General features: G+C 40.2%; 1 protein-coding gene and 1 long non-coding RNA gene across 2 annotated transcripts; one reads left to right on the plus strand and one right to left on the minus strand.

The window, feature by feature from the left end:
* TIMM23B (translocase of inner mitochondrial membrane 23 homolog B) lies at positions 1-26,912 on the plus strand. Its single transcript, XM_067552481.1, has 7 exons — positions 1-233; positions 1,504-1,562; positions 6,906-6,999; positions 7,243-7,327; positions 10,859-10,917; positions 14,138-14,248; positions 26,356-26,912. The coding sequence occupies exons 1-7, from the start codon at positions 128-130 to the stop codon at positions 26,469-26,471; spliced, it is 630 nt and encodes a 209-aa protein (XP_067408582.1). The 5' UTR covers positions 1-127; the 3' UTR covers positions 26,472-26,912.
* On the minus strand, positions 282-1,042 carry LOC137155998 (uncharacterized). Its single transcript, XR_010920630.1, has 2 exons — positions 967-1,042; positions 282-771 (listed from the first exon to the last, which is right to left on the minus strand). It is a non-coding gene; the product is annotated as an uncharacterized lncRNA (long non-coding RNA).
* Positions 26,913-27,322: the final 410 nt, after the last annotated feature.

The raw sequence follows: 27,322 nt of genomic DNA on the forward strand, positions 1-27,322 counted from the left end.
CAGGGCTCGCTTTTACGGCAGGAGCCGTAGCTGGCGAGGCGAAAGCGAAGCCGCGGACAGGGCGCGAGGTTGTTCGCTCGTTCGCTGGCAGGCCGGGCAGGGGGAGGCCCTGTCCAGAGGCGGCTGCATGGAGAGTGGCGGCAACTCGAAGGGCTCAGGCCTCGGTGGCCTGTTCGGTGCTGGAGGAGCAGCGGGCCCGGGCTATTCCCACGCGGACCTGGCCGGGGTGCCTTGTGAGTATCCGCCGGCCGGGCCCGGGCCGGGCTCTCACCCCCACGCTCGGTCGGGAGGCTCGCCCAGCGCGGGGCCCCCCTGGGGGTGAACGCCTGGGGCTCGCTCGGCCCGGCTGCTCTTATATCCCCGGGGGCGGGCGGAGCTGGAGGGGGGAGAACAGGCGAGTAGCTGTTGTGGGGGCGGAGGGAACTTGGAGCTGGAGGAGCCGTTCGCTGACACTGACTCGAGCCCCGGCCGGCCATCTTCATGGCAGGGGAGAAAGCAGCCAGCACACGAGCGTTGCACGGGCAGCGCGATGCGGAGAGCTCCTGCTGCAGCGGGCGGGGTGCGAGCCTCCCTGGTGCAGTCGCAGAGGGGCCACTGCCCGGGGGCCGCGGGAAGAGCCTGCACCCATACCGCGGTCTTCAGCGCAGCACTAATCGAGGTGTGAGGCTTAGGGATAAAGATCCAGCGGTGGGCATTTGGTCTTTTAGCGTTGGTGGTGCTGGTAGTAGCGTGGTGCCGGAGAGCGTGGCCAGCATTTATTCATACAGGCTGCTGTTGGCACAAAGACATGAAAATGGTCACATCTTTGGTCGGGGGGCGATAAACAGATACGAGGACCGTGCTGCTTAGTTTAAGAAAAACTTCAGTTTGAGCTGACACTGACAAGACTTCATATATAGTTGAATTGATTTGACAGCGAAGTATAACCTAAGCAGTTGGATCTATAATAAACATTTAATTACTTGCCAGTTATGTAGTTCTGTTATAGGGAGTCAGAAGGTTGGTTTTGGATAAAATGAATGCCATCTGGCTCATCTCAGACTTAAAAAGAAATAAAAGAAAGGTGTAACTTTTGAATCTAGGAATAATAATTCATAGAATTTTGAAAAATCTCAGTCTATAGATAAATTGATTTTCAAAGATGTTTGCAAAGGTAAGTAAGTATCATCATCCCATTTCACAGATGGGGAAGTGGAGGTAGAAGTTAAGTGACTTTCTAAGGCCACAGCAAGTCACGGGAGGAATAGGGACTAGAACCTAGAACCTGATCATGCTGTTTGTCTCTGTGTTTTGCAATATATTACTATAGAAATGTGTAGGTACCAGAAGTATTAAGTATTAGTTATCTGACAGTGTTAATGAGCTGTATAATGGATTAAAAATGACATCAGAATTCTGATTACCCTCTTTCCTTAACCATCTTTCCATCATCCATTCTGCCTCAATTTTTAGTGCTATTGCTCATACTGATTTCAATAACAGTGTTTTTTCTTCCTCATTCAGTAACTGGAATGAGTCCTCTGTCTCCTTATTTAAGTGTGGATCCCAGATACCTAATACAGGTAAGAAGCAATTTTCTATTTTGACTGTATTAAGCCAGTTATTTTAAATGAGTCGCTGTCTCCCTTGTGGAAAGCTGCTTTTCCTAAAGTAAAGAGGTCTGATTTCTCTCCCCTATATTATCAGCAACAAATTGAAGTATGCAGAAAGCTTAAAATTTGGATGGACCCATATACTAAGTAATTAAGTTTTATACTATTGATCACTTGAAGTCTGAGGACTGAGTTTTAGCACAGTTCTTAATGTCATAATGCCTGGGAGGAGAAATCCAGATTAGGGATAGAGAGTGAATTAGTCCAGATTAGAAATGGAACTTTTAGAATCTTAAATCGTGCTTCCTGCCAGGTCAAGATTTAATACCCCACAAGAGGACATACCAGTTGTGAAACTGATAAAACACTTAATTATTGTCCTTTGTTAGGTCCTACACCCAAGAGGAGAGATCACCTACTTCAGAATTAGTTTAGTTTAAAGGTATCCCTTATAAAAATAACTCACAGCTGATTTATAAAACACCGTTTAATAAATATAGGGAATATCCAAATATTTTACTGTACAAAGGCAACGTAGATTAAATGTCAGCCCAAAATGCACAGAGTACAACATACTTCTCAATTAAAAACACAAATATTACTAAATAAATGTAGCTTTAAGAAAATCTTACAAAATAATCCTGCTAAAAATTGTCTGCAAAATTAAAATTGCAGAAAGTTATTACATTTAATCTGCCTGCAATCTAAATAATACACAAATTATGTAGACCATTAGAAGATAAAATCAAACTCAACAATTACAGAAATCTTCATAATTTGCTTGCCAGTTTCATCCAGTTATATTAAATATGGCAAAAAATATCCTTAATGGGACAATCAAAGCAGCAGCTTTGTTCCCAATTTTGAACAGCTGTTTAGTGCAAATAGCTTCTATTATGATCTTAATAAAGACACTGTCACATCTAAAATAGCTAGGAGTCTTGCTGGGTGAGGGGATGGAAATGTTATGTAGGGAAATCTAATGTGTGTCCTTATTTTGGTCTGGTTAAACCAATATAGTAGTATGTGTTACTCTTCTGATCTTGCACCAGTCATTTATTCTGCATGAGTGTTAACATATGTTCACTCAAGATAGCAAAAGTGACAACTCTCCTTCAAAAGAGCTTCCATTCAGAGTGAGTTTTGGAATTACAGGAGTTTCAGGAGGCACCCAGTAAATGTTCTGTAACCTCAGTGGTGAATCAAACGTAAGCCGTGTCTACATTAGAAAGTTTTGTAGATGCAAGTTACAGTGATGATCAAAAAGCGCTATAATTACAACGCTTGTGCCTGTCCACACAGCACTCGTTATGTCACCAAAGCACATCCACAGTTGGTGCACTATGGGCACCATCCCATTGTGTGACTTACCATCTTGTGCTGCTAGCTGTTGTGGGAAGGTGAAGAGAATCGCAGTGCATCATGGGTGCAGGCTCAACATCCCATGCCACAATGATTTCGGTCCCGTCATTCCATGGGTTTCCAACTGTGTTTCGTGGCATTTTTAACAGCCCCAGTTTCCTGAGCGCCTGAAAGGATGGTCCTGCACTGTTCTCCACTGTCATTGTCAGTATTCCGAACATATCGTGGCTGGTCATGCAGTATATCATGAGCTCCCATTCGGAACAGGAATCCGAGGAGCCTCATCTGCTGTGTGCCATGCAAACAAACTACTTTGGATTACTGTTTGCATTCTCAGAGCATCTGCACATAGTTCACCACCACTTTTGGCCATGTGAAATAAGCACTGAGTGGTGGGATCGCATCATTATGCAAGTCTGGGATGACGATCAGTGGCTGCAGAACTTTTGAATGCACAAAGCCACCTTCATGGACCTCTGTACAGAACTCAACCCTGCCCTGCTGCGCAAGGACATCCAAATGAAAGTTGCTTTCTTGGTGGAGAAGCACATGGCGATCACTGTGTGGAAGCTCACAACTCCAGACTGCTACCAGTCAGTCGCTAATCAGTTTGGAGTGGGGAAATCCACAGTTAGAGCTGTGTTGTCAAAAGTGTGCAGGGCCATTAATCACATTCTGCTACGAAGGACTGAGTCTTGGAAGTGTGCGTGAAATAGTGGATGGCTTTGCAGTGATGGGATTCCCTAATTGTTGTGGAGTGATGGATGGCACGCATATCCCAGTTTTGGCCCCGGACCATCTTGCGATGGAGTACATCAATAGAAAGGGATACTTCTCTATGGTACTGCAAGCACTTGTGGACCACCATGGGCATTTCACTGATATCAACACAGGTTGGTCAGGGAAGGTGCATCATGTGTGCATTTTCAGGAACAGTGGCCTGTACAGAAAGCTGCAAGCAGGGATTTTCTTTTCAAACCAAAAGATTCCACTGGGGGATGTTGAGGCAGCCTTTCTGAAATACCGCCAGCATCAATTAATTTAATGAATACAGTCTGATCTGAGGTTGTAGAAAACCTAAACAATATGCTTCTTTTACAAACTATAAAAATAGTTAAATATGGGAATAGACTCAAGGGAAAACTCAATATTTATGTCAACACTTGTTTAAAGATGTGAAATAATCATAGTATTAAAGTATTGTGTAACTTACCAAAGCAATTCTAAAAATACCTTTTCCAATAACACTAGACACTAATGGAGTACTCTATCTTTTTAATGTTTTCCTACTTTAGCTGTTGGGCATTAGTAGGTACATCAATATAACAAGCCACCTAAGACCCCTTGTTCAAGATTTTAAAATATAAAAGCCTAAAGCTAGCCTCATAAATCCTGTTTTAGGATCCTAAGTAAGTGAGCTTGTATGAAGAGTGCCTAATACCCATTCATTTCTATGGGAGTGTCTGGGAGGTTAGGACTTCTGAAGATCAGCACCACTCATTTAGGAGCTTACTGTTAGGCTTCTAAATATTTTAAAATCTTGGCTCTTATCTTCATGATGAGTGCCAAGATATTGTTTACCTTTTCTTCAAACCCGTCTTCTTAATTTAGCCACAAACTGATGCAGCTTGCTGCCACACCGATGTCCTCTTCATTCAAATTATAATATAAAAACCATTAGCCTGGGCCTAGCCTCTGCCCTTATAGGTTAGGCTTATTAAAGCCAAATTTCCAGATCATGGGTTAAATATTCTACAATAACCATTATTAACTTACCATACTAACATGCTAATCGCTTAGGAAAACAGAGCATACAGACAATGTAACTACTGCTTAGAAATTAGTAGGGAAAAATTAATTTGCTGGCCCTGTAAACACACTTATGCTATTTAGGCATCTTGGTATGTGTATGGGGCTACCTTTCATTTTGTAATTCACAGTGCACTCCAGAAAATTACTGAAAGAATTTCTAGCAATATCCCCAACAATTTTAGGGAACAGTGGAGCTAAATTGTTTGGATCCCAACAGAACAGATAGGGGAAAGAGAGATGGTAGTTAAGAATCTGACAACTTTTTTTTATGTTGCTCTCTGACACAAACTTTAGCAGAGACAGGGCTAATTTATACAGAGAAGTTGCACTGGTTTAATTAAATTAATGTCACAGCTCTAGTTAAACTAGTGCAATTTTTCAGTATAAATTAGCCCTGTCTCTGCTAAAGTTTGTGTGGACACTTAGTGTCTGGTTTATCTGTTTAGTTCGCACTTTAGCATTTCAGGTGCAAACTAGATAGATGTAAGACAAGTTTAAATCAGTGCAATAGTATCCAATCACAAAATTGCACTGGTTTAACTAAATCAGTTTAATGTCACACCGTTAGTTGAACTGATGTAACTTTGTGTGTGGACCAGGCCTAAAATCTGTGCTTTTTGCCAAGTCTACCCATTCTGAACAAACTGTAAAATTACTAACCTTCTGGAGTACAGATATCTTTGAACCAAGCAAGACATTTCTTTCTGAGAAGTCATAATGTTGGAAAAGGACAAAATAAAATTTCCATCAATTTTATACAACCAGTACATTTAATATCAAAAGCTACAGTCACACTGTTAGTGAATACTGTAAATTTCAAACCAGAATCACATTGTGGTCTGTCTTTGGCAAAGGATGAGTTTGCTAGAAAAAATATGCAGACACTGATTGCTTTACTCCCCCAAATTTGACTTGTGGGAAGTAAAAGTGGAAGCTATGGTGGTGAACAGCTAACCATTAAGCACACACAATTCATGTGTGTACCACATTAGAAACAGGAAACTATTCCAACAAGTTCAACGTGACAAAGTAAAAATCTGAACAGTCCGGTACAACATTAAAGTCAGATGCTACATCTACTGTCTAGAGCGAAGAAGGAAACTTATTATGCACCTTGAAGAAAATCTCTCCACAGAAAATACAAATTATCATCAAGGAAGATGTGCTATTGATTCAGAAAAACTGTAATTTTTCTTTTTCAATCATTAATTGGCATAAAGGGTACATATTGTGCTAGGCACGTAAAGTGCATAACGTAAATTATAAAGACATCTTACTTCTGCTATTTTTTTTATTGCAATAGTAATAGAAGATCCCTAAGAAGCAGTTGTCATGTTGCTTTCTTCTTCCCTCACATCTCACCTGTGCAGTGTCTGCATGATAAAACCAAACAAACACTGTAATTGACCTACCACCACTCACATTTTGGCATTACAATTGGTTGCTGTTGATGTACAGCAGATTCATCTGGAAAGATAGTCAAGAACACAAACCTAAAGACTTTTGGATTTCTTTGTGCATCACTCTTCCTAGACATTAACTTTGCACATTTTTAATGCTAACCACCAATAGTTTTGTATTCCTTGCCCTTTAGTGTCCTTAGAATATGTCTGTTGTACTGCTCTAAGGAATTATTTTTAGTTACTATAAAAGTGGCAGTAAAGGAAAATGAATGCAGCATTGTTGGTATGCAGCAGCATTTAGTCAGAGAATGCATAGGGGCTTTCAGAGGCTAGACATTGGATTGCCTCCTATGAGGCATAAGTCATAATAAACATTGAGCGAATGATTAATAAATGCATACTGAGTTCCTTGGCTTTTTCACTTCATATTGAGTTAGCTGGAAATACAGGCCTAGGAAAAGGATTTCTCATCCACATGCATGTTTAAAATATCTCCCTTTTTTAGATTTTCTAGCTAATCCATTCCATCTGAATATTTTGCTGTGATAATTAGTGAGAAATAGACTGTGTTACTGATTATCCCCCCATCTATGGTGTTCTTCAACATTTATGTGGAAATGTTTGTTATGATTTCTAATCTTAATATGCTTAAGCCAACAAAGAGAATCAGAGATGTGTCTGAAATCATGCCTATTTGGAAAGTACAAATATATAACACTTAATTTTTCTGTTTCAGGATACAGATGAGTTTATCTTACCTACAGGAGCTAACAAAACTCGGGGGAGGTTTGAGCTGGCCTTTTTTACCATTGGAGGGTGTTGTATGACAGGTATGTGAAACTATTTACTGATACCATAACGTAAGATTGATGTTACTGTATTACATCAAGTACAAGAAACTCAGAATAAAACTGAAGAGATGCTGTACTATGTTTTTTCCTGCAGACTGTATGTATTTACACATGCAATGGCTACATGACTCCTCGCTGTAGTCTTACAAGATTGGGAATGAATGTGTTTGTCTCATTTACTGTATTCTTTATAAAGTAACGGCTAGTGTTATGATTCACTAGGGGCTGCAGTTGGTGCACTGAATGGCCTACGGCTGGGATTGAAGGAGACACAAAGCATGGCCTGGTCCAGACCTAGAAATGTACAGTAAGTATGTAAATGTATACGTTTCCCCTATCATTATTAGAATGGCTCAAAGCTAACATTGATATATTACAATAAGATAAAGTACATTTGCCTCTTCTGCAGGACAAGCTATATGAATAATAAATATGGTATTAGGTGATTTGAGTTGTGAAATATCTTGATTAATCCATTAAGTTTTGATTTTGAATCTCACAACTTTTCAGATGAGTTTTGGTGGTGATATTGACCCTTTTCAAAGGGGTATGGAGAGAGAATAAATGAAACGCTAATCCTCTGGATGCTTGTTGGAAACATCTTGCATCAAGACTATATTTCTATAGTTTGAAGTACTCCCAAAGTACTCCCAAGTTGTCTTGAGGCACTTTTTTGTTTTCCCTTACCTGAAACTGAGTACTCTTTCTTCAGTGTTCCCAGCCTTTGTAGGGGATAGACAGAGATAAACATAGGGTATGTCCACCCTACAGTGACTATGTTAGCATAGCTGTGCTGGCATAGCCTCCTAGTGTAAACACAGCCTATGCCAACAGAAGGAGTTTTTCTGCTGGCGTTGGAACACCACCACTCCAAGTGACATTAGCTATGTTCATAAAAATGCTCTTCAGTCAGCATAATTGCATCTACACAGTGTTTTATTGGCATAGTTATTTTGGTCAGATGTGTTTTCTCAGGGCTGGTCTACACTAGAGAGTTCTGTAAACAAAAATCAGTTTTTGTTGAAAAAACAGTGGAGATGTATAGACTAATATGCTCCTCCCACTGATGTAACTCCCTTGCTATGCCGACGACATAAAATCACCTCAATAAGAGGTGTAGGTCTTATGTCCCCTTAGCTAGGGCAACACAGTGTCAATGTAGACACTGCTTTCCTTACATCAGCTGTGGGGCTGTCATTCTTGTCAATTTCACTGTTCTGCAAAATTGAGAAGAAAGCCCCCTAAGAGCTGAACAGCTGGCCCCTGCTCCTGGCTGTGAGAAGTCCAGGTGGCTGGACCCCGCTCCCCAGGGGCAAGGAGCCCCGGGCAGCTTTCCCCAACTCCAGGCAGGGAACGGGGAGCGGAGAAGCCCCAGACTGGCTCACGGCAGGGAAATGGGGGCTCTCAGCTCCCCACACTGACCCTCTTAGGTCAGTAGAAGTGCTCCTGATGAGGATGCCCTCCATGACCCAAGGAGGGGATTGTGGACATTAGCCACTGCAGTAGTGGTGTAGATAAGTGTAGTGTAGAAAAGGCCTCACACACTCCTGACAAACATAGCTGTGCTGATACAAGTTTTAAGTGTAGGCCGACCCTTAGAATAGAATTGGTCTCCATCATGTCAGCACAGAAAGCAAACAGCTGGTCCACCTGAATCTTTTTCTGTGGGGGAGCGCGGAGGCAAGAGAAAGTTCCACTGTGGGAAAGTCCAAGGCACAAAATTTGTTCTAGAGTGCTATTACTCCTGAGATCCCTGGCACTCTTCTCACCTTACACTCTTGCACATGCTATATTCTTTCCAAATCCCTGGGTCAAACTCCAGAAATAGGGTGAGCTGATGGTACGACAAATGGGTGTCATATATTGCTTCCTCCCCTCCTTAAAGAATGATTTTGTTGGGGAGACACCCATTACTGGATTAGCATAACTATTAGAAAAACATCATTTTAAGTTGGCTATAGTACCTCTTCTTGGAGGAATAAGTCATCTGGTTGGGGAAATTAGCACTTGCTAGTGATTTTTTTGATTGACTGTTAATGTTTGAGCATTGTTTGTGTATTCTTTTCCTTCCTCCTTCACCAGTGTATAAAATTTAAAAAAATGTAAAATAAATATCATACAGTATAAATCTAAAGTTATTTCAGTAATGTTTTAGGAAAGTCTAAATTTATCTAAATGGTTGATTTTCTTAACAATTCTTATGTTATAGATTTTGGGGGGAGGGGCACTACAGCAAGCAAACTGAGGCAAGAAAATGAACTATTTACTTCTATTGATTGAGACTCTTATGAAAAACTTTGACCCATTTGAGCCAGCAGATGGCAGTAGACACACATTAAACTCCCACTACATTAGTCATTTTATGCAAGTCCAATGAAATGTATTGAAGGTCACCACCTTGAAATAGTGCACTCAGTTCTACCCTTTCACATTGAGTTGCAAGGGTAGATGCTGGTCACGTCTCTTTTATAAGCCAAAACTTTAGTTTCATTTTGTTATAGCCCCTTCAAACTACATTTTATATTAAATAATCACCATCACAAACAACATGAACAGACTTTTGAAAGATGGAAGAAATATCTTCTATTAGCATGCCAGGAGCTTCTGTCTGTTCTTCAGACAGCACAGTCCTCCCCCACTGAAGTTGATGGAAGTTTTGACACTGGTGTCATTACGAGCAGGACCAAGCCTGAGGCATCTAATAAATACTGAAAGGTCTTTGCTTAATTTAATCTTGTCACTAGCAGATTTAAATTGAATTGCTGCCAGTAACTGATGTTTGAATGAACTACAAAGGCTTTTTTATAAACTTCTGTTCTTTACCTGTAGTTTATTAATCTGTCTCTTTATAGTGATATCTGGTTAAAACATGGACTTAAATCAAACCATACATTATTTATGAAAGCAAGATGACCAGTAATGGCTCCAGGCATGGTCAGTACAGACTAGTGCTGTCCAGTCATATTTAGTTGTGTGTGCAATCAATAAGGACAGTTTATTACAAAAAACAAAACACCACCAAAAAAAAACTTGCAATCTACATTTTTAACTTTAAATTTACATTTATGTAAACATTAAAAAAATTAACTCAGACAGCAGTGCAGCTAGAGGCTTAATTTAACATTGCAGTTATTAAAACATGTATGCAATGTGTTCCAGTTAACATTGCTATTCTTGTTGAATACCTGACTGTTTAAATTCTTAAACTTGATGTAAAACTGATAATGGGACAATGTTTTCATAGTTTGACACTGAATTCCAGTGGCAATAAGCTGTCTAGCACAGTGCTATGCCTGTGACAGTGCTACACTGCTGGGAGATAAAAATATTGGCCATTTAAATCTGGGTGCCATCACTCTGCTGGAGGTAGCTGCCACCAGTGCTGTGCTTCCTTGAGAGTGTGCTAACTTTTCGCTTGTAGCATTCAAGGTAGAACTGGCACATCAAGAAGAACATTTATTGGCTTCCTTGTCTAATCCCCTCCTCTGATTCCCACTTCTTAAGTCATTAGGGGAGTCTAATATATCTCATGTGACTAGAAAATTATTGCTATGGTGTCATTTGGAGGCACTGTTTAAACTTGAGGCTGGCTTGTAGGAATTCGTGTATCTCTATAAAAACCAAACGTTTTAAAAATACATGATCTCCTCTGCTTTTTATTAGGTCCTACCTTATGCTATGGTTATTACCATATTAAATATATAGAATTAAATGTGTATTCCACAGTGCTTAGTAACGTGTCCTCATTTTCATCGGGGCCTATAGGCACCCGATTAAGAAATAAGGTATAAGTTTTATTAAACAATGTCTTTTTTTTTTTTTTTTTTTTAATCTTTAGAATTTTAAATATGGTGACAAGGCAAGGAGCTTTATGGGCCAACACTCTGGGATCCTTGGGTAAGTCACACTGTTCTCTCAAACTATACATTGTGGAAAGTGTTTTAATTAGCTTCAAACCCCCTTGAAATAACCCTTTTGGTTTCTTGGCATTCTAAATGAGTTGATGTATTCACCTATGGCTTAAATTTTCAATTGCAGCTAGTGATTTTGGGTCCCAACTTTGACATCTAAAAGAGGTGCAGTTTTTCAGAGGGTGGTGCTGCACTGTCTGAAAACTAGGCTCCTTTCAGATGTCTGAAGTTGGGCACCCAAATCTCTAGTAATCTGATCAGAGAGGTGTTTGTAGAATTAAGTTGACCTTACTCTCTCAGCCTTTCATTTGTATTATGACAATTGCTTAGTCGTTAGTCGCTTTTTTTTTGTCTTGGAGACATACAGCAAGCATTAAGTACTCAAATTTGAAAGTCCAAAATGGATTTGGAAGACCAAATAGCGAAAAGGTGTAAAAATAACCAACTAAAAGGTTTTTCAGTATATCAGAAGTCAAAGGACACTGAAAAAATCAGTGGGTCTGCTTGATCAACAAGGATTAATGGGAGCAATTAAGGACAATATTGACAGCCTAAAATTACTTCTTTATATCTAGCTCGCCAACATTATAGATTGCAAATGAAATAAGTGTTTCTATGTGCAAAATAATGTACACTGGAGGGATATATGTAAATTAGTTGTGCATCATTAACTGTCTCAGCTCAAGGAAGGGATCTGGGTTGTGTTGTAGGAAGCACAATGAAGACCTCTGCTTCATGGGCAGTTGCAGTTAAGAAAGCTAAGATGATGTTAGTTTGCATAAGGAATGGGATGGTGAATAATACAAAGATTATTTTAATGCCTTTCTATAAATCAATGGTGCACCCTCATCTGCAATACTGTGTACAGGTTTGGCCACCCAGTCTCTTCGGGTATGTCTGCACTGCAGCTTGGAGCAGTCTGGGTAGATAGATCCTTGCAGTCACGCTAGCTCGGGCTGCAGCTCATCCTCTCACGCCCACACGACCCCCTAAACTTGAAAGCCTGAGATGTATTGTCCACATTGCTATTTTTAGCTTTGCTAGCTTGAGCCCTGCTATCACAAGGCTGTCTATGCAGTCTTAGGAGGCTTATTCCTTGCTGCAGCGTAGATATGCCCTAAAAGGATATTGCAGAACTAAAGGGCCTTCAGAGGAGAGCAACAAGAATGATCTGAAGAGAGATTGAAAAGATTGGGGTTGTTTACCCTAAAAAGAAGACTAATTAATTGGGACATGATAAAAGTAGATAAAATGAATGGTCTAGAAAGGGTAGACTGGGAACTTCTGTTCTTCCTGTTTCACACAATAACAAGGGGGTATTCAATGATATTGAAAGATGGGAAATTCAAAAAATTGATAAGGGATTACTTTTAGAGTGTAATTAAACTAGGAATTGCCACAGGAAGTTGATGCCAAGAACTCAAAATACTAAAAGGGACTGGATAATTATATAGATAAAGATATCCAGAGTTATAATTAATTCTCTTCCAAAAATTGGTGTAATGTTGAACCTTGTGCTTCAGAACTTAAGCCAGTCTGTAAGTATTGGAGATATTTATGGAACAATGTGAGGAGCAGATTATCCCACATCTGCTGCTGCAGGATTCTTGTGCCTTCCTCTAAAGATTTTGAGAACTAGCTTGCATCAAGTTCAAGATTGTAGTAAAACCTCTTGGTTGAGACAGGGTCAGAGCCTATGAGAAACAAAGGGTCTCAGTGACTAATCAGGAGTGAGTGAGAGTGCTCATTGTTATTGCTCTGACCAGGAGAATCTGTCGGAATTGTTGGTTTCAATAAAAGCTCATCTTGCTTTCTGTTTAGTGTACTGCCACTTTTGGTTGTAAACTGCAATTAAAGTTCCCTTTCTTAGAAGAAAAAAAAAAAGTATCTTGTACTGGCTTCTGTCAGACAGATACTGGACTAGATAAACCATGGGTCTGATCCATTAGGACAGTTCTCTTTTAGGTTTACCTATTACCTGAATTCTTCATTATCAAGCTGGAAAACAATATAGCTAAAACAACTCTGAGAAAGGTGCTGCATGTTGCAGTTCAAGGTTCTGGTGTGATGAGTGATACATTAACAGATGGTTTGCAGCTGTGTTTGTGTTCTTGAGTAATCTTCCTCCTTCAGTGTTTGCCTTAGTCAGTTATATTGGCATGCATTCCAGTGGCCTATTAGTGTGCAAATTTCATATAAAACATGACATTTCTAGTCAGCATATTATAGCCCTTAGGAGTGCCAGGCATGACATGAGAGTTGGTTCTGGCTTCTCCTATGCTAGGTATTGTAGAAGTGCCATGCTTTTCCTCAGGATGGAGTGCTTTGCATATGTCTTACAAATAAGGAGCAGCCTTCTCCCCCTCCCCCCTTGCTGATTGTGTTTGTTTTCAAGAGTCTGTGCTAAGCAGAGATGGTTCTGTAATGTTGTACTTGTTCATTTATGGAGTGATCTGTTTTGAAAGATTCCAGTGAACAAGATTTTATTTCCTGCAACACTGCATACTTAGGGCCATATCAATATCCTTGCTCATATTAAGTAGCATTTTTAGTGGGGCTGTTTTGGAGGAACAAAGTACTATTTTTAATGTGACTAAAGGTATCAATCTGACTTTTAGAGTAGCAAGGCTAACCAGTAATCTGTTGTTTTGAGTGATACTTCACTAGTCTTTGTCCTATGTGAAGATTCTAGATACGGTTACATTATACCAAAGATTAGTTTGTTTGCTGGCTTGGGCTCGTGCATCCATATTAGGGGTTCATAGATTCCCTTTTGCCACAGAGGCAGTCCCTCAGATTGATGCTTTCCTGTTCACTGAGTAGATAAGGTGACACAGCTGTTCAGGTATGGGGACAAGTTGTTTATATGACAGAAATGAAGAGCACATAGTGCAGTTGAAAATTCTGAGAAACCCAATACCCTAATTTAAAAGGAAGAGACAGATTTCCTTCTTATAGAAAAGAAATGATGTAATGTTGAAGACAGAAAATGCCAAACATGTAGCCTTAAGGCATTAATAGGAGCAGTAAAGGCAAGTTGTAAAGACCCCACCAGAAATGAAAAATATAAATGGTGAGCTCAGGAGGGATAGCTTGGAAAGCTGTACTGAGACCTGGGTAATCTTATCTCTTCTAGAACATGGATGGCAAGCTAATTTGGTGCAAATGTTTTGATATTTTACCAATAACTTTAATTCTTCTCCCAGCATTGCTTTACAGCGCATTTGGAGTCATTATAGAGAAAACACGAGGTGCAGAAGATGATCTGAACACAGTAGCTGCTGGGACCATGACAGGAATGCTATACAAATGTGCAGGTAGACTGGCAAAAATATTAATGCTTTACATGTCTTTGAGAATGATCTCAATCTTTGAGCAGATAAAATAAAATCAAGTGCATAAAGTGCAGTTCTGCTCTGAAAAGTGACTATATAAAAAGAGAGATTCTTACTCAACAGAATTGCTTCCTCAGGTATAAACTCTGAACACATGCAGGAAGTTAGTGTCAAACAACACAGCACAGAATGTGGGCTGGGTTTCATTCTTTCATGTATATCAACAGATTTATTAGTTAAAAGCCTTCTAAGATAATGGGATTATGCAGATAGTGTAATTATAGTTTGGCTTGCAGGATCTATTAATGCTGATGTGTGAGAATGAGAAGCCATATGGAGTTTGTAAGGCTGGAAAATTGGTTATTTAAACTGGGTAAATTTAACTTGGAAATCTCTTAAACAAACATGAGTCTCCACAGTGCTGTTTCTACAGTCACTTTTCAGAGTAAATCTATACTTAAGAAATAGGGCATGATTAACATTAACCACAAACGTTCCTACACTTTTTAAAAGAATATTCTCTGTGATACAGTAGATGGGCAATAACTACTTAATTACATGTACTGTTATAGCAATAACCCTAAAACCCCTGGTGTCTGTTAAGGCAAAATGAGGCCAAAGACTGCATGTATCCTCAGCCACCTGAGAAGTAAAGATTGTTTAAGGGAACAGTGTCTGGGGGTTCTGACCTATAAAATCCTATAAGATGTACTTAAGTTCTGATAGTTGCACTATTATATGCCTTGTTGTGGATTCCATCTTCATAAAAAAAGATGACTCCTTGAAAATCAAATGTGTCACTGCACTCAAGCTATTATCAGGTACTCATTTGCTTCTTGGGGGGACCATAGATAGGCCAAACATAAGGTGAAGCAGACTGCTCTCTCTTATTTACTCTGGATCCAGGCAGATGAAGTATATATTGGTATAATTTAACATCTTAAAACTGAACTGAAATAAATTATTTGCTTAAGAACATAAGAACAGTCATACTGGATCAGGCCAGTGGTCCATCTAGCCCAGTATCCTGTCTTCCAATAGTGGTCAATGCCAGGTGCTTCAGACGGAATGAACAGAACAGGGAATCATCAAGTGATCCATCCCCTCTCGCCCATTCCCCGCTTCTGGCAAACAGAGGCTACGGACATTTCAGAGCATGGTTTCATATCCCTGTACATCCTAGCTAACAGCCACTGATAGACCTATCCTCTATGAACTTACCTAGTTCTTTTTTGAACACTGTTATAATCTTGGCCTGCACAACATCCTCTGGCAAAGAGTTCCACAGGTTGACCGTGCATTGTGTGAAGAAATTCTTCCTTTTATTTGTTTTAAATCTGCTGCCTGTTAATTTCATTTGGTGACCCCTAATTCCTGTGTTCTGAGGAGAACTAAATAACATCTCCTTGTTTACTTTCTCCACACCAGTCATGATTTTATAGATCTGTCATCTCTCCCCTTAGTCTCTTTTCCAAACTGAAAAGTCCCAATCTTATTACTCACTCTCCTCCTGTGGAAGCTGTTCCATACCCCTCATCCTTTGTGTTGCCCTTTTCTGTACTTTTTCCAATTCCATTATATTTTTTTTGTGATGGAGCGATCAGATCTGCATGCAGTACTCAAGATGTGTGTGTACCATGGATTTATACAGAGGCAATACGATATTTTCTGTCTTATTATGTCCCTTTCCTAACAATTCTCAACATTGTTAGCTTTTTTTGTCTGCACATTGAGAGGATGTTTTCAGAGAACTATCCACAGATCTCTTTCTTGAGTGATAACAGCTAATTTAATTATTTTACAATTAAAACTGTAAGAATGACCATAGTGGGTCAGACCAGTTGTCCATCTAGCCCAGTATCCTGTCTTCTGACAGTGGCCAATGCCAGATGCTTCAAAGGGAATGAACAGAGCAAGGCAATTATGAAGGAATCCATCCCGTGTCATCCAGTCCCAGCATTTGGCAGTCAGAGGTTTAGGGACGCCTAGAGCATGGGGTGGCACCCCTACCATCTCAGCTAATAGCCATTGATGGACCTGTCCTCTGTGAATTTATCTAATCCTTTTTCGAGTCCACTTATACTTTCGGCTTTTACAACATTCCTTGGCAATGAGTTCCACAGGTTGAGTGTGCACTGTGTGAAGTACTTTGGTTTGGTTTGTTTTAAACCTACCTATTAATTTCATTGAGTTATGTGAAGGGATAAATAACGCTTTCTTATTCACTTTCTCCACACCATTCATGATTTTATAAACCTCTCTCCATAGATCCCCTCAGTCATCTCAGGGACAGTGCATTGCATTAATCCAATCTTGGGGTGACTCAAGCATGGATAACTTGTCACCTAGCCTATCCCCTGCAATACAGAATTGTTCCTGCAATGTATTTCCAGTGCATTATTCAGTGTACTGATTTCCTCAAAAAAAAAATGTAACAAAAAACCAATAGAAGAAAACAGAAATAGGAAGAAGGGTCTTATTTCTTATATCCAAAACTACTGAGCCAATGGCAACATAGATAATGGTTTGCCTATGTTCAAAGCACTGTATGTACCAATAAATCACTTGAGGCAATTTTTCTATACCTTGTTACATATGAAATGCCACATGCAAAAACTCCTAACAACAATTGAGATATTAAACTCCACAAAGAAACAAAGATTATACTATAGATGTGATTGAAACTTTCCAAGATTTATGATAAGTTTTGATTCCTAAAGTGAGACTATCAGAGATGATATTCACATTTGTTGAAGGGAATGAATTCCATCTTCACTTTCTAGGTTCTACACAGCTCTGAGTCTTCTGCGCATGCACACACACAAATACACACACCCCTCCACCATTCTTGAGTTTTGTTCTCTTTTATTCCCATTTCTTTCCAGGCTCTCTACATACCCTTTGTGCATGAATGCCTCTGTACTTTCTGCCCTGCTGCCCCTATGCCAGTAATGTCCTTCCTGAATACATTATAGTCACCATCTCAAATCCACTTTTCATTCCCACATTCTCTCCAGCCTAATGCAATCTAATTGTAATAAATCAAAATGGCTTACATGTGTACCAGGCAGAAACAAGCCATTATTTCACTGAGTCATATCAGTTATGTCATGTATCTTACCTAGATTAAGCTCCTCAGAGTGGGGACCATGATTTAGCTTGTAAGGAGCCCAGGCACTGTATTCCATTGTTAATGGATAATATCTACAGGAGAGGTTTACATGTTCATTGTGAATCCTCTCCAATCCCTTTTACTGGCAGCTGGAAAAGCAGGATAATGATTTCAAAGTTAACTCCATTCCATAATCCAGAAAGGGTGGGTACATTTGTGTTGGAGACAGTGCTGTTGTGGTGCACAGTTCTCATACTGTCGCCCTCTGTTCAAAAATGAGTTCATGGACACAATTTATAGGGTATATATACAATAATGTAACATGTTAGGCATTAGTTTTGCTAGCAATGCATGGTCTCAGCCCTGTGACTCAGTATCAGTTGTAGTTTTGCGAGATTGAAAATTTCTCTGTCTGCACTACAAAGTTTGTTTATTGATCAGATTTTTAAAACGGCATCTGAGTTTTTAATGAGGGGAAAGGTGGTCAGAAATAGCTCATGGAAAGACCATTGTTGGAGTTCAGCACATTATGCTGCTACGTGCAAAACTGATGCCCCAAACTAACCCTTGTCCTCCCATTTTGCCCTTGTGAGGGTTTTAAATGCACCATTAAAAATATACAAAAGTCACAAGACTAAAATAGGGAACTATGTTGCAATAAAATCATTTGCAGAATTTAGCTATCCCACAAGGTCTAGATTAGCCAATGTTTAGAAAAGACTCTAAGCAACAAAACAAGTTGACGAACTTTGGAACCATACACTGATCATTCTGGACAAAATTATCTAAGCTTTTGTGTTTATGCTGTGATATGAAGTTTAAGTGTTGTGATTAGTGACTTTTGAGAACTGTAGCTAGTTAAGTACAATATTAATTAATATTATGCTACCCTTGAGGCTTCTTGGAACATTCAGTGTAAATTGTGATCTTAAAATATGTCCCAAGTAGATGTGGTACCCTGGTGTGTCTGGTGAGGCTCCGTTTAGGGAAGCCAGGGAGGCACTGGCCACCCTGAGTTACATGTCAGTCCCAGGCGCTAACTCCCCCAATATGTCAGCATGTGGCCAGTCGCTCTGCTAGCCCTCTCCCTTCACCCTGCACTAATTGCCCACAGCCCCTCAGAATTTTGTGGTCTGGTCAAAAGCCTCTGGCAGTCTGAATTTCACTCACAGTCTGCCTATTGACTACCCCTACAAATGGCCCTGGATATATTACAAAGCATTGCACGTGTTTATTGAATGGGGACACTTGCAATGTGAAAAATGTTTCTCTGAAGTCCAAATCTTGACCAAGAAATCTGGGCCTTGACAAAATATAGACTACCCCTGCTCAAGCTTAGATTAAACCCATATGTGTGGGGCCTCATTCATTCAGCAACCTTTCTTCTGCTTCAAAACAAGCGTCACTGAAAACTTAAAGCTTAAAACAAGTTTGGCAGTTTTCAACTTAATTGTTTGGCTATAAAATCAAAGCTCTGGACAGTGAATTGAGTGAGCAGGAAACTTAATCTTTATCTTTTATATAAAGCATGAGTCCAGTTTGTAGATGGCTTACCTTTTCCCTCCTTATGGCTTAGTGCATTTAGCTTTTCCTTTTGAGGAGGCAGCAGGGGGACAACTAACATTTGGGGAAGGGATGTTTTCATGTAAGTGTACAGCATCTAGTACAATGGGGCCCTAATCCTGATTCAAGTCTCTGGATCTCTAAAGTCTATTGCAATAATGATCAATGGACCAATCAGCATTTTAGAAATACAGGACACAACCCTAAAAGTCAACAAATTTTAAAATAATTAAAATAGGACTAATCACTTTTATTGCTAATACCAGTACAAAGTCTGACCAGGCCAGATCTAGAAACTAATTTGGTGTAGCTCCAGTTTGGGTAGAAGTTCTGGAAATAGTCTATCTGTAAAAGAAGCTACAAAGTCTTACCCACACAACAGCTAACCCTGCAAACTGGGACCAAATTTGTTCTAGTCAGGATTTCCTGTTTCCTTCTTCCAAGTCTTAAAATAAAAAATGTCTCTACTAGGAAGTAGAGTTTCTCTTGTTTAATCCCTTCATGTTTCTTCAGAGACAGACCCTTGAATTGTTTTGTGGCCTGCTGCAGATACAGGCTCTGTGATACCGTGTTTGTCTTCAGAATCTACTGGGGTGACCAGATATCCTGACTTTATATAGGACAGATATTTGGGGCTTTTTCTTATATAGGTGCCTATTATCCCACTCCCCGTCCCAATTTTTCACACTTGCTAGCTGGTCACCCTAGAATCTACATAAAATTATTTGTTGAAGATTTTGTTTCTTAGCTGTAAATTGAAATCCATTCAGATAATTTAGAAACATAATGAACAACCAGTGTGGTCTGCCTTCCTTATAGCATCTTAGATGCTACCTGAACAGAAGTTCTAAATCATAGTTTCTTCAACCTGTGGTATGCGTATCCCTGGGGCTACGTGAGACACTGGCAGGGGCTACCAGGGAAAAACAGAGTGAAGGGGAGGTGGGTGGCAGTTCCTGGCTCCTGGGGGAGGTGGGTGGCAGCCCCTGCTTCCCGCACTGTCACAGCTCCCAGCTGGGAGGCAGGCGGCAGCTGCTCGCTTCCCACACTGTCAACTCCCACCTGGGAGGCAGGCCTTAACTGCTAGCTTCTGGGGGAGGCAGGCAGCAACCTCCCACTTCCCCCCCCCCCCGGGTCCCAGTTCCTAGCTGGTAGCTCCTAGCTGGGAGGCAGCCCCCTGCAACTTGCCCAGATGGCAGCCTCCCTCCCTGGCTCAAAGCCCAGTGCCCAGAAAACTTGTCAATTTCACTGCTCTAGCTATGGCAGCCCCAGATTTTACCTGTTACCCTCTTTTCCTGTCTCTCTCTCTCTCTCTCTCTCTCGCCCTCTTTCCCTGTCCCTCTCTCATTCCTTCCTCCTCTCAAATCTATGGCAAAAAATTTGGCATGGCGCTTTATGTTCCCCAGCATTGGCATGCTGCTCAAAGCCTCCTAGCCCAGGTACATACATCACCTCTAACCCAGATACATACTTGAGTTGTGCACCCCTGGTGCAAAGGTGGTAACCCTACCCACACTAGATCTGACATCTGTCATATCATGGCCTTATGTACTCTGCCCTTCTTCCAACATATAGCTCACATTAGTCTGTAAACATAAAATCCTGTGGAAAATTGAGAGTTGGGGTACTTCTGAAAATTTTAATAAGTTAGGGGTACTTGCTACTTAAAAGGTTGAGAAACACTGTTCTGAATGAATAAACTCAAGTGAATTAGGTTGTGGACAGATTCACTCTTAATCATGCTCTGATCCAACAGATGTTTGTTCCAAATCTGGTACAAGAAGGGAATCCTATCTTAAACAAATAAACTGGTATGTTACAGATAATGATGGGCAATAACACTTGGTTTTCAATCACAAGGGAGGATGATCACATATAACCCATTTGGGGGGTTTTATTCTGCCACTCAGGGGTTAAACAGTTATCTTTGTCTTGTTCTTAGTTTTCTCAAGTAGTAGCAGCCATGTAAAACAGACTACCTGCCCAGTTTCGTTGCTGCTTGCAGGGTTCTGAATATCACCAGTGACAGTAACCACGGTTCTGTCTTGTCTGTCATTGTGCTGCTACTTGACAACACTATAAGCAGGAGCTCAGGAAGATAACACTGCATTGGTTAATATATAGGAGGTGATGTTAATCATTAAGAAGCTGCAAAGGTTTAATGACATTTTAGTTTCCTCAGAAACTGATCTCAGCCTCCCTGTCACCACTACCAGCCAGGGAAAGTTTCCTAGTTTCAAGCCCTACAGCACTGCAGCCGTGCTACTTAAGTGTATATGCTTCCTAGACTGACAGAAGAGCGTTTTCTGTTGATGTAAGTGATCCACCTCTCTGAGAGACAGTAGCTAAGTCGACAGAAGAATTCTTCTGTCGACTTAGCTGCAGCTACAGCAGTGGTCCCAAACTTTTGGGGCTGTGCACCCCACTTACCTGGTCCGCACCCCCCAGGAGCCACAATCAGGAGCTGGGGCCAGGCCAAAGCTGTGGTTGTACAGTTTGGGGACCTCTGAGCTACAGTGAGAAGGGAGGGATGAGAGGTTAGGATGACCTAACTGCATTGCACAGGCTGTGAAATTGTTCACAGCCTTGAGACATGAAACTAGGTCAGCCTAAGTTTTAAATATAGACCAGGCCTTCGCATCTTCCTACAGCAGCCTGAAATCAGAGCCATTTCTCTAGAACAGTGTTCTCAACCCCACAGCTGAAGGTCATTGGATGGATTGGGGTGGGGTGGGAGGTTGCAAATACAGGGCCAGCATTAGGGAGTGACAAACAGGGCAATTCCCTGGTGCCCTAAGCCACAGGGAGCCCTGTGAAGTTAAAGTACATGTTTCAGCCCAGTGGGCCCTGCTTGCCACCATCTAAGGCCAGCCCTGAGTATTATTTGTAATTTACTTAATGATATGTAAGGTAGGAGGTTGCAATTTTTTCAAGTCTTAGTAGAGGGGTCACTTTTTTTTTTTTTTTTTTTAAAGTCCAGTGGGTTGCCAGCACAAAAAGGTTGAGAAACACTGCTCTAGAACATGTTTCATTTCTTCAGCTCAGTTTTCCCTCAGTAATTTCCACGTCAGTGGGCCTTTCCTACCATGGAAACTTTCAAAAACTCTCCAAAGGGCAGTGGTGGTGAACTTTTAGAAAATTTCCCTGGTATGCACGTACACTCAATTACACAAGTGTAGTTAAAAACAAAACAAAAAATAACCCCAAAACTGTGGGTCTGTTTCAGAGATGCTGATTAACTACAGCTTCATTTTAGGTCAGTGGGAGTTGAAAGTGCTCATCACCTCTGAAAATCAGGCCCTTTGAAGCTATTTCTTCTACAGGCTGCAAAAGAAGAGAGTTTCTTATTCTAAATTCTTGGGAGGCAGATGTTGGCAGCCATGAAATGTTTACCTTTAACTAGCTGCCTTGTTCTACTTGGCATATTTTGTAAGTCTAGATTTCTGGCTTTGTATTTCTAATGTCTACCTATTAAGGTAACAAGCAGCAGTTATCAATGCTGGCATTTTCTTCTCTTCAGCTCCTGACACATAGTCTCTCCCCCCCCCCCCCTTTTTTTTTTTTTAACTTTCAGGAAATGCAGAGGAAATAATATAGCCTGAAAACTCTAAATATATTTGAGTCAGTGAAAACTAAAGGCTAAAAATGTGTCTGTTCAACTCTTTCAGCTTGTGCACATAATTCCCCCTATTCTCTGTCAGCTCCAGTTTTCTGAAGAGGCAATTAATTGAAGTGGTATGAGAGTTCTGCTCTTTGAATGCTGCAAGTATGCTGTACAATTAAATTTAAAACTAGAGCTGGGACAGAATGAATATGCGTGCTACCTGATATGGGTAGGAAGACAGGACCCTTCGATAAGATATCAGCTAAATGTATATATCAGTGTTTCTCAATTGGTGTTCCGCGGAACCCTGGGATTCCACGGGAACACTGTTGGGGTTCCAAGAGCAGCTGTTCTCCACACTGCCGAGAGCAGCTGTTCTCTGCGCCGCCGAAAAAGGGAAGATGTCCCGGATTTTTCGGCGGAGGGTATCGAGTGTACGTATAATTTAATTGAGAAACGCTGACCTAGTTGTTTGTATATAATTTTGCTTATTCCGACATTTTTTTTGGCCCCATATGTAAAAATACTGTTAAGAGTTTGGGGGGTTCCGCAATGATTTATCGAGTTCAAAAGGGTTCCGTGGCCAAATTTAATTGAGAAACACTGGTATATATCAAACAGCTCTAATTTAAGGTATGGAAAATGTATCTCTTATCAACTTTGGCAATTTCCTTAAATTACTTTTTGTTACATGCTAACTTAAAAATCTGGTTTCATATTGGGATCTATCAGCTTAAGTCCCTTTTTGACTATTTTAGCCTCACCTTGTGCATGTCAAAGTGAGATAATGGCATAACTATGTATGTCTGCTAGAATGTGCCAAAACAACTTGCTATCTAGACCAGCAGAATATGATTGTAGGGGAGGAATGGGAATTCAGCCTATCACTTAGTTTACACTCCCGGGATGGGCGTGGGTTGATTCCTAAAAAAGGTCATTAGGTCAGAACTCTTAGCATTTCCTGCCCACCTACTTAGTTTTGTTTGGTAAAACTGCTGTTTGCTGGCTAGAACAGAGTTGGTGGAAGAGTTTAACATCTTACTCAAATATAAGTCGATCTGCTACGGGGGAATGGGAGAATACCCCCTTTTAACATGGCAGTGCTCTTTGTGTGAATGTTTTGGAGAGCAGAGGCAAATTGCACCAAACAAGTTGAGTGGAATTGTGGAACTTAGTAGTCGTGGTAGGGAGCTTAAAAGTACGTGTTAGGGCCCAGTTCCTATGTGCTTTCCAGGTACCAGGAAGGCTCACTGTACAAATCATATGCATCCTTTTCATTACATGAAACAAGCCATTCTGAAATGTACTCTAAATCTTTCAGCAAGGTACAAGGAGGGACACTAAGCTGCCTACAATACACAGAGGCTACTCTGCACTGAAGCATATGGGGGTTGGTGGGTTGTAAAAGCTTGTGTGAGGCTTCATTACTCATCCCTTTGACCTAACCAGGAGAAAACTTTGGCTCTGCCTGTGGTGTTCTAAGCAGTACATTGCCATTAGTGCTGAAGGGTCCAAACTTGCAAAAAAAAAAAAAAAAAAAAAAATAGCTAGACATGGCAAATGACTCATTGCAACAGAAACTTTTTATTTGGTTATCTTTAAATAAATAGCTTCCTAGTGTCTGAAATCAGCTCAGACCTGCTTGCAGCCTCCCTCTTCTGTGGGTGAATGGAATTTTTAGAAAGAAGGGCTACATTGTGGTTTAGCTTTTGTAGCTGTTTTCATTCTGAGAATAGATTAAACCTTGCAAATTCCTTTCATCTGCCTTTACACCTAACTAGTTAAAAACTTCCCTTAGTTATTCTCGGTTGCAAATCCTTTCCCACAACTGAAGTCTTAAGTTTTGTTTGGATTTTTTTTCCTAGCATTGGGAGTTGTGGCGAGAGAGGAGTTTGTTATCCTTTCCCTGAGATGATACTTACACTTTTTGCACAAATGTCCTTTCAACTCTTTACCTCTTCTTGTGCTACGTACTCAAGAGACATTTTTAAAAAATTGGAGCCACCCCTAAACCTTGTTTTAGGTACCTAAATAAGGAGAACTTTCAACATTGCTGAGCATCCACCTCTCATAGACTTAGTACTTCTGAGAATCAACCCACTTATTTAGAAGCCTAACTTTAGGCTCCTACTTTTGAAAATGTTGGCCCTAGATCAGGTGTTGGCTAGATTTTGACTCTCAGATGCCTAGAACTGAGTTCTTGATTCACTTACAAATGAGATCTTAGCTAAGTAAGCACAACTAGTCTGACTTCAAAGCTGTAGAATGTAGGATGGGAAGTGATTTTGGGTCATCAAGTCCAACTTGTTATCCCCTCTGCTGATTCCTGGTTTTATTACATGCTTAGGCTAATGTAAATAAATCTAAGATTTAGCAGCTCTGGAGAATTCCACTTAGTCTTAAAGCTCAACTAATGCCTCAGTCTAGATGAAACTAACAATTTGTCCACTAAAAGTGACCTACAAACTCTTAAGCAGTTTAGGGGGAGACAACTAATGACCTAAGAGGAACTGATTAATAGATACAGATTACCATGACACTCATTCCTTTTTCTGTTTAAGGCTGAAGAATTTGTGAAATTCCCTTGGTACTTCTGTGAATTCCCAGTCTAGCAGGCAGTTCATATCTAGCTCTAAAACTGAAAATGATCTATTTCTACATGTTTTTATACTTCGTCTTTCACTTGGCTTGGTCCTGGTAAATAGTGAAGCATCCAGAAATCTTAGTGACATTTTCTTTACTGTTTAGGATCATGCTTCCCAATACCACTACATGTACAGTGTGTTCCTGGAAGTATCCCAGGAAGCTTTAAGGTGTTAAATATTGGAAACTGCAGCAATCTCTATTTTACCATTAGAATTCAGTTTTCATCCACCTGACGGTGATTAACAGAGCACATTAAATAGGGCATAAAACTGACATGCGAACTTTCAAATGACTAAATACTTCATCTCATTATGACCATTGAGTAGCCAAACTCACATTTTATTTGACCATTAATAGAATAAATTTTTAAAAATAAACTTGCTATAGGAGAGCAATTTAAAATGGTTTTATTGTATCTCTGTGTGACCATGTGGTACCTGGATAAATTGTTTTTCTATTGCTTTTTCTGTGACCTCAACTGCCTGATACTAGTGAGTGAAGTAATTAATTCAGTGATCCCCTCATAAATCTTGGATGACTGATCCTATTCCCCCCATTTATTCCAGATTACTAAAATTAGCTAAATTAAACACCTAGAAGCAGTTCTGTTTAACTCTCATAATTTCTAATTAAAGGACTGGAAGTTATGTTTCAAAAGTTTACATCTGTTTCTGCTGCTGTTTGCTTATCCCCTCACCTCTTCCCCATTAGTTATTTTATTTAACAAACAGGATTAGGATTTCAGGTGACCTATAGTAAACATGAGATTAATTTTAAAGCAGCAAAGGTCTTGTCAGCATATAAACATCCATGGTCATAAGGCCAAGAGAAATGCATAGAAGATATGACCTATGGAGAGTTTTGTTTGCTTCAAAAGCTCTTTAGCATTCATTTAAAATAAGTAAAGCTAATAACAATTGCACAGGCAGAATTAAAGTTAGAATCAGGAAAGATCCATTACATTATCTAGTCTGGTAACATTAAGTACTGTATTTGGAACAGCTTTGCTATCATGAATAATCTTCGACTTAAAGGGGGGAAAGATGCAGTCAAGTAGAGTGTGTTGTATTTGAGATCCTCTTAGATTAAATGACCCCTAGCCAATTGCCCTAACTAAATACTTTCCCTAGATGATATTTAATGCTATTTATTTTTCTTTTCCAGGTGGAGTGCGTGGAATAGCACGAGGAGGCATTGCAGGCTTCATACTTACTGGCCTCTATGCTCTCTATAACAATTGGGAGCACATGAAGGGCTCAGTACAACGACAGTCCCTCTGAGCAGAGTCATGAGGACTGAATACAAGACATTTATGTAATTCACCAATCAAATTGATTGCAAAATCTGTCTGGTGATGTCCCTTCATATTTTATCTACAATTAGTGTAAAACTGAATGGAAGCTATTGTAGTGTGAGGATGTTACTTGACACCATTTACCAGGACTGGCCCATCCCTTCTAGCCAGCATACTACTATTAGGGGCAGCAATACCTGTGGGGGGTCTGCAAGTAAGTCATCTGGCCATTAATTTCTCCTCCAAAGGCAAAGATAGTGAGATGTTATGAAGACATTCTACAAGCCCTGAACATGAGCTCCGAGATCTGGTCCCCCCTAACTCGGCTCATGTAGTTGACTATGCTATCCTGTTGGGTTCATTCGGTTATTTGTGTGCTATGATTGCACTGCTTTATAGCCAATAAAGTTTGTCGCCCTAGAGCTAACCACTGCAGTTCTAACAAATACGAATCGTTTTGTAAGCTAGTGTTAGTTAAGCTGGAGCAAGTTGGAGTCTGTCAGTAGTAGTTAGCACAAGACAAGACTTGTGTTAATGGTAAAGGCACAGTGGAAGCTGTAAATAGGTATGTCAAGCAGTAAATAGGACTGTGGTATTAATGCGCTGCTTTTTTTTAAGCTGATACCTTTTATCCTGATAAGGCAAAGAAAAATGCAGAATCCAGGAGTTTTCATTTGACTGATTAATAATTTTGTTTGAAGGAACCATGTGATTAGGTCACAGAAGGACAATGTGTAGGAATCAGTGGAATAGAAAAGCCATGGACCAACTAGCTCCTGCTGCTAGATAAATGATATAGTGATAATTCTAAAGAGGGAGTAGTTGACTGAAAGTGTT

This window comes from Emydura macquarii, unplaced genomic scaffold (assembly GCF_026122565.2).
Source record: "Emydura macquarii macquarii isolate MOO-44397 ecotype Brisbane River unplaced genomic scaffold, CSIRO-AGI_Emac_v2 contig_1390, whole genome shotgun sequence".
In the NCBI taxonomy this organism is placed as follows: domain Eukaryota; kingdom Metazoa; phylum Chordata; order Testudines; family Chelidae; genus Emydura; species Emydura macquarii.

What these genes read in the sequence shown, in the direction of transcription:
- TIMM23B (XM_067552481.1), top strand. Translation starts at nt 128, where the DNA reads ATGGAGAGTGGCGGCAACTCGAAGGGCTCAGGCCTCGGTGGCCTGTTC. An exon ending in ATCCCAGATACCTAATACAG is followed by an intron (nt 1,563 to 6,905) that starts GTAAGAAGCAAT and finishes TTTCTGTTTCAG; the next exon opens with GATACAGATGAGTTTATCTT. An exon ending in AATGCTATACAAATGTGCAG is followed by an intron (nt 14,249 to 26,355) that starts GTAGACTGGCAA and finishes TTTCTTTTCCAG; the next exon opens with GTGGAGTGCGTGGAATAGCA.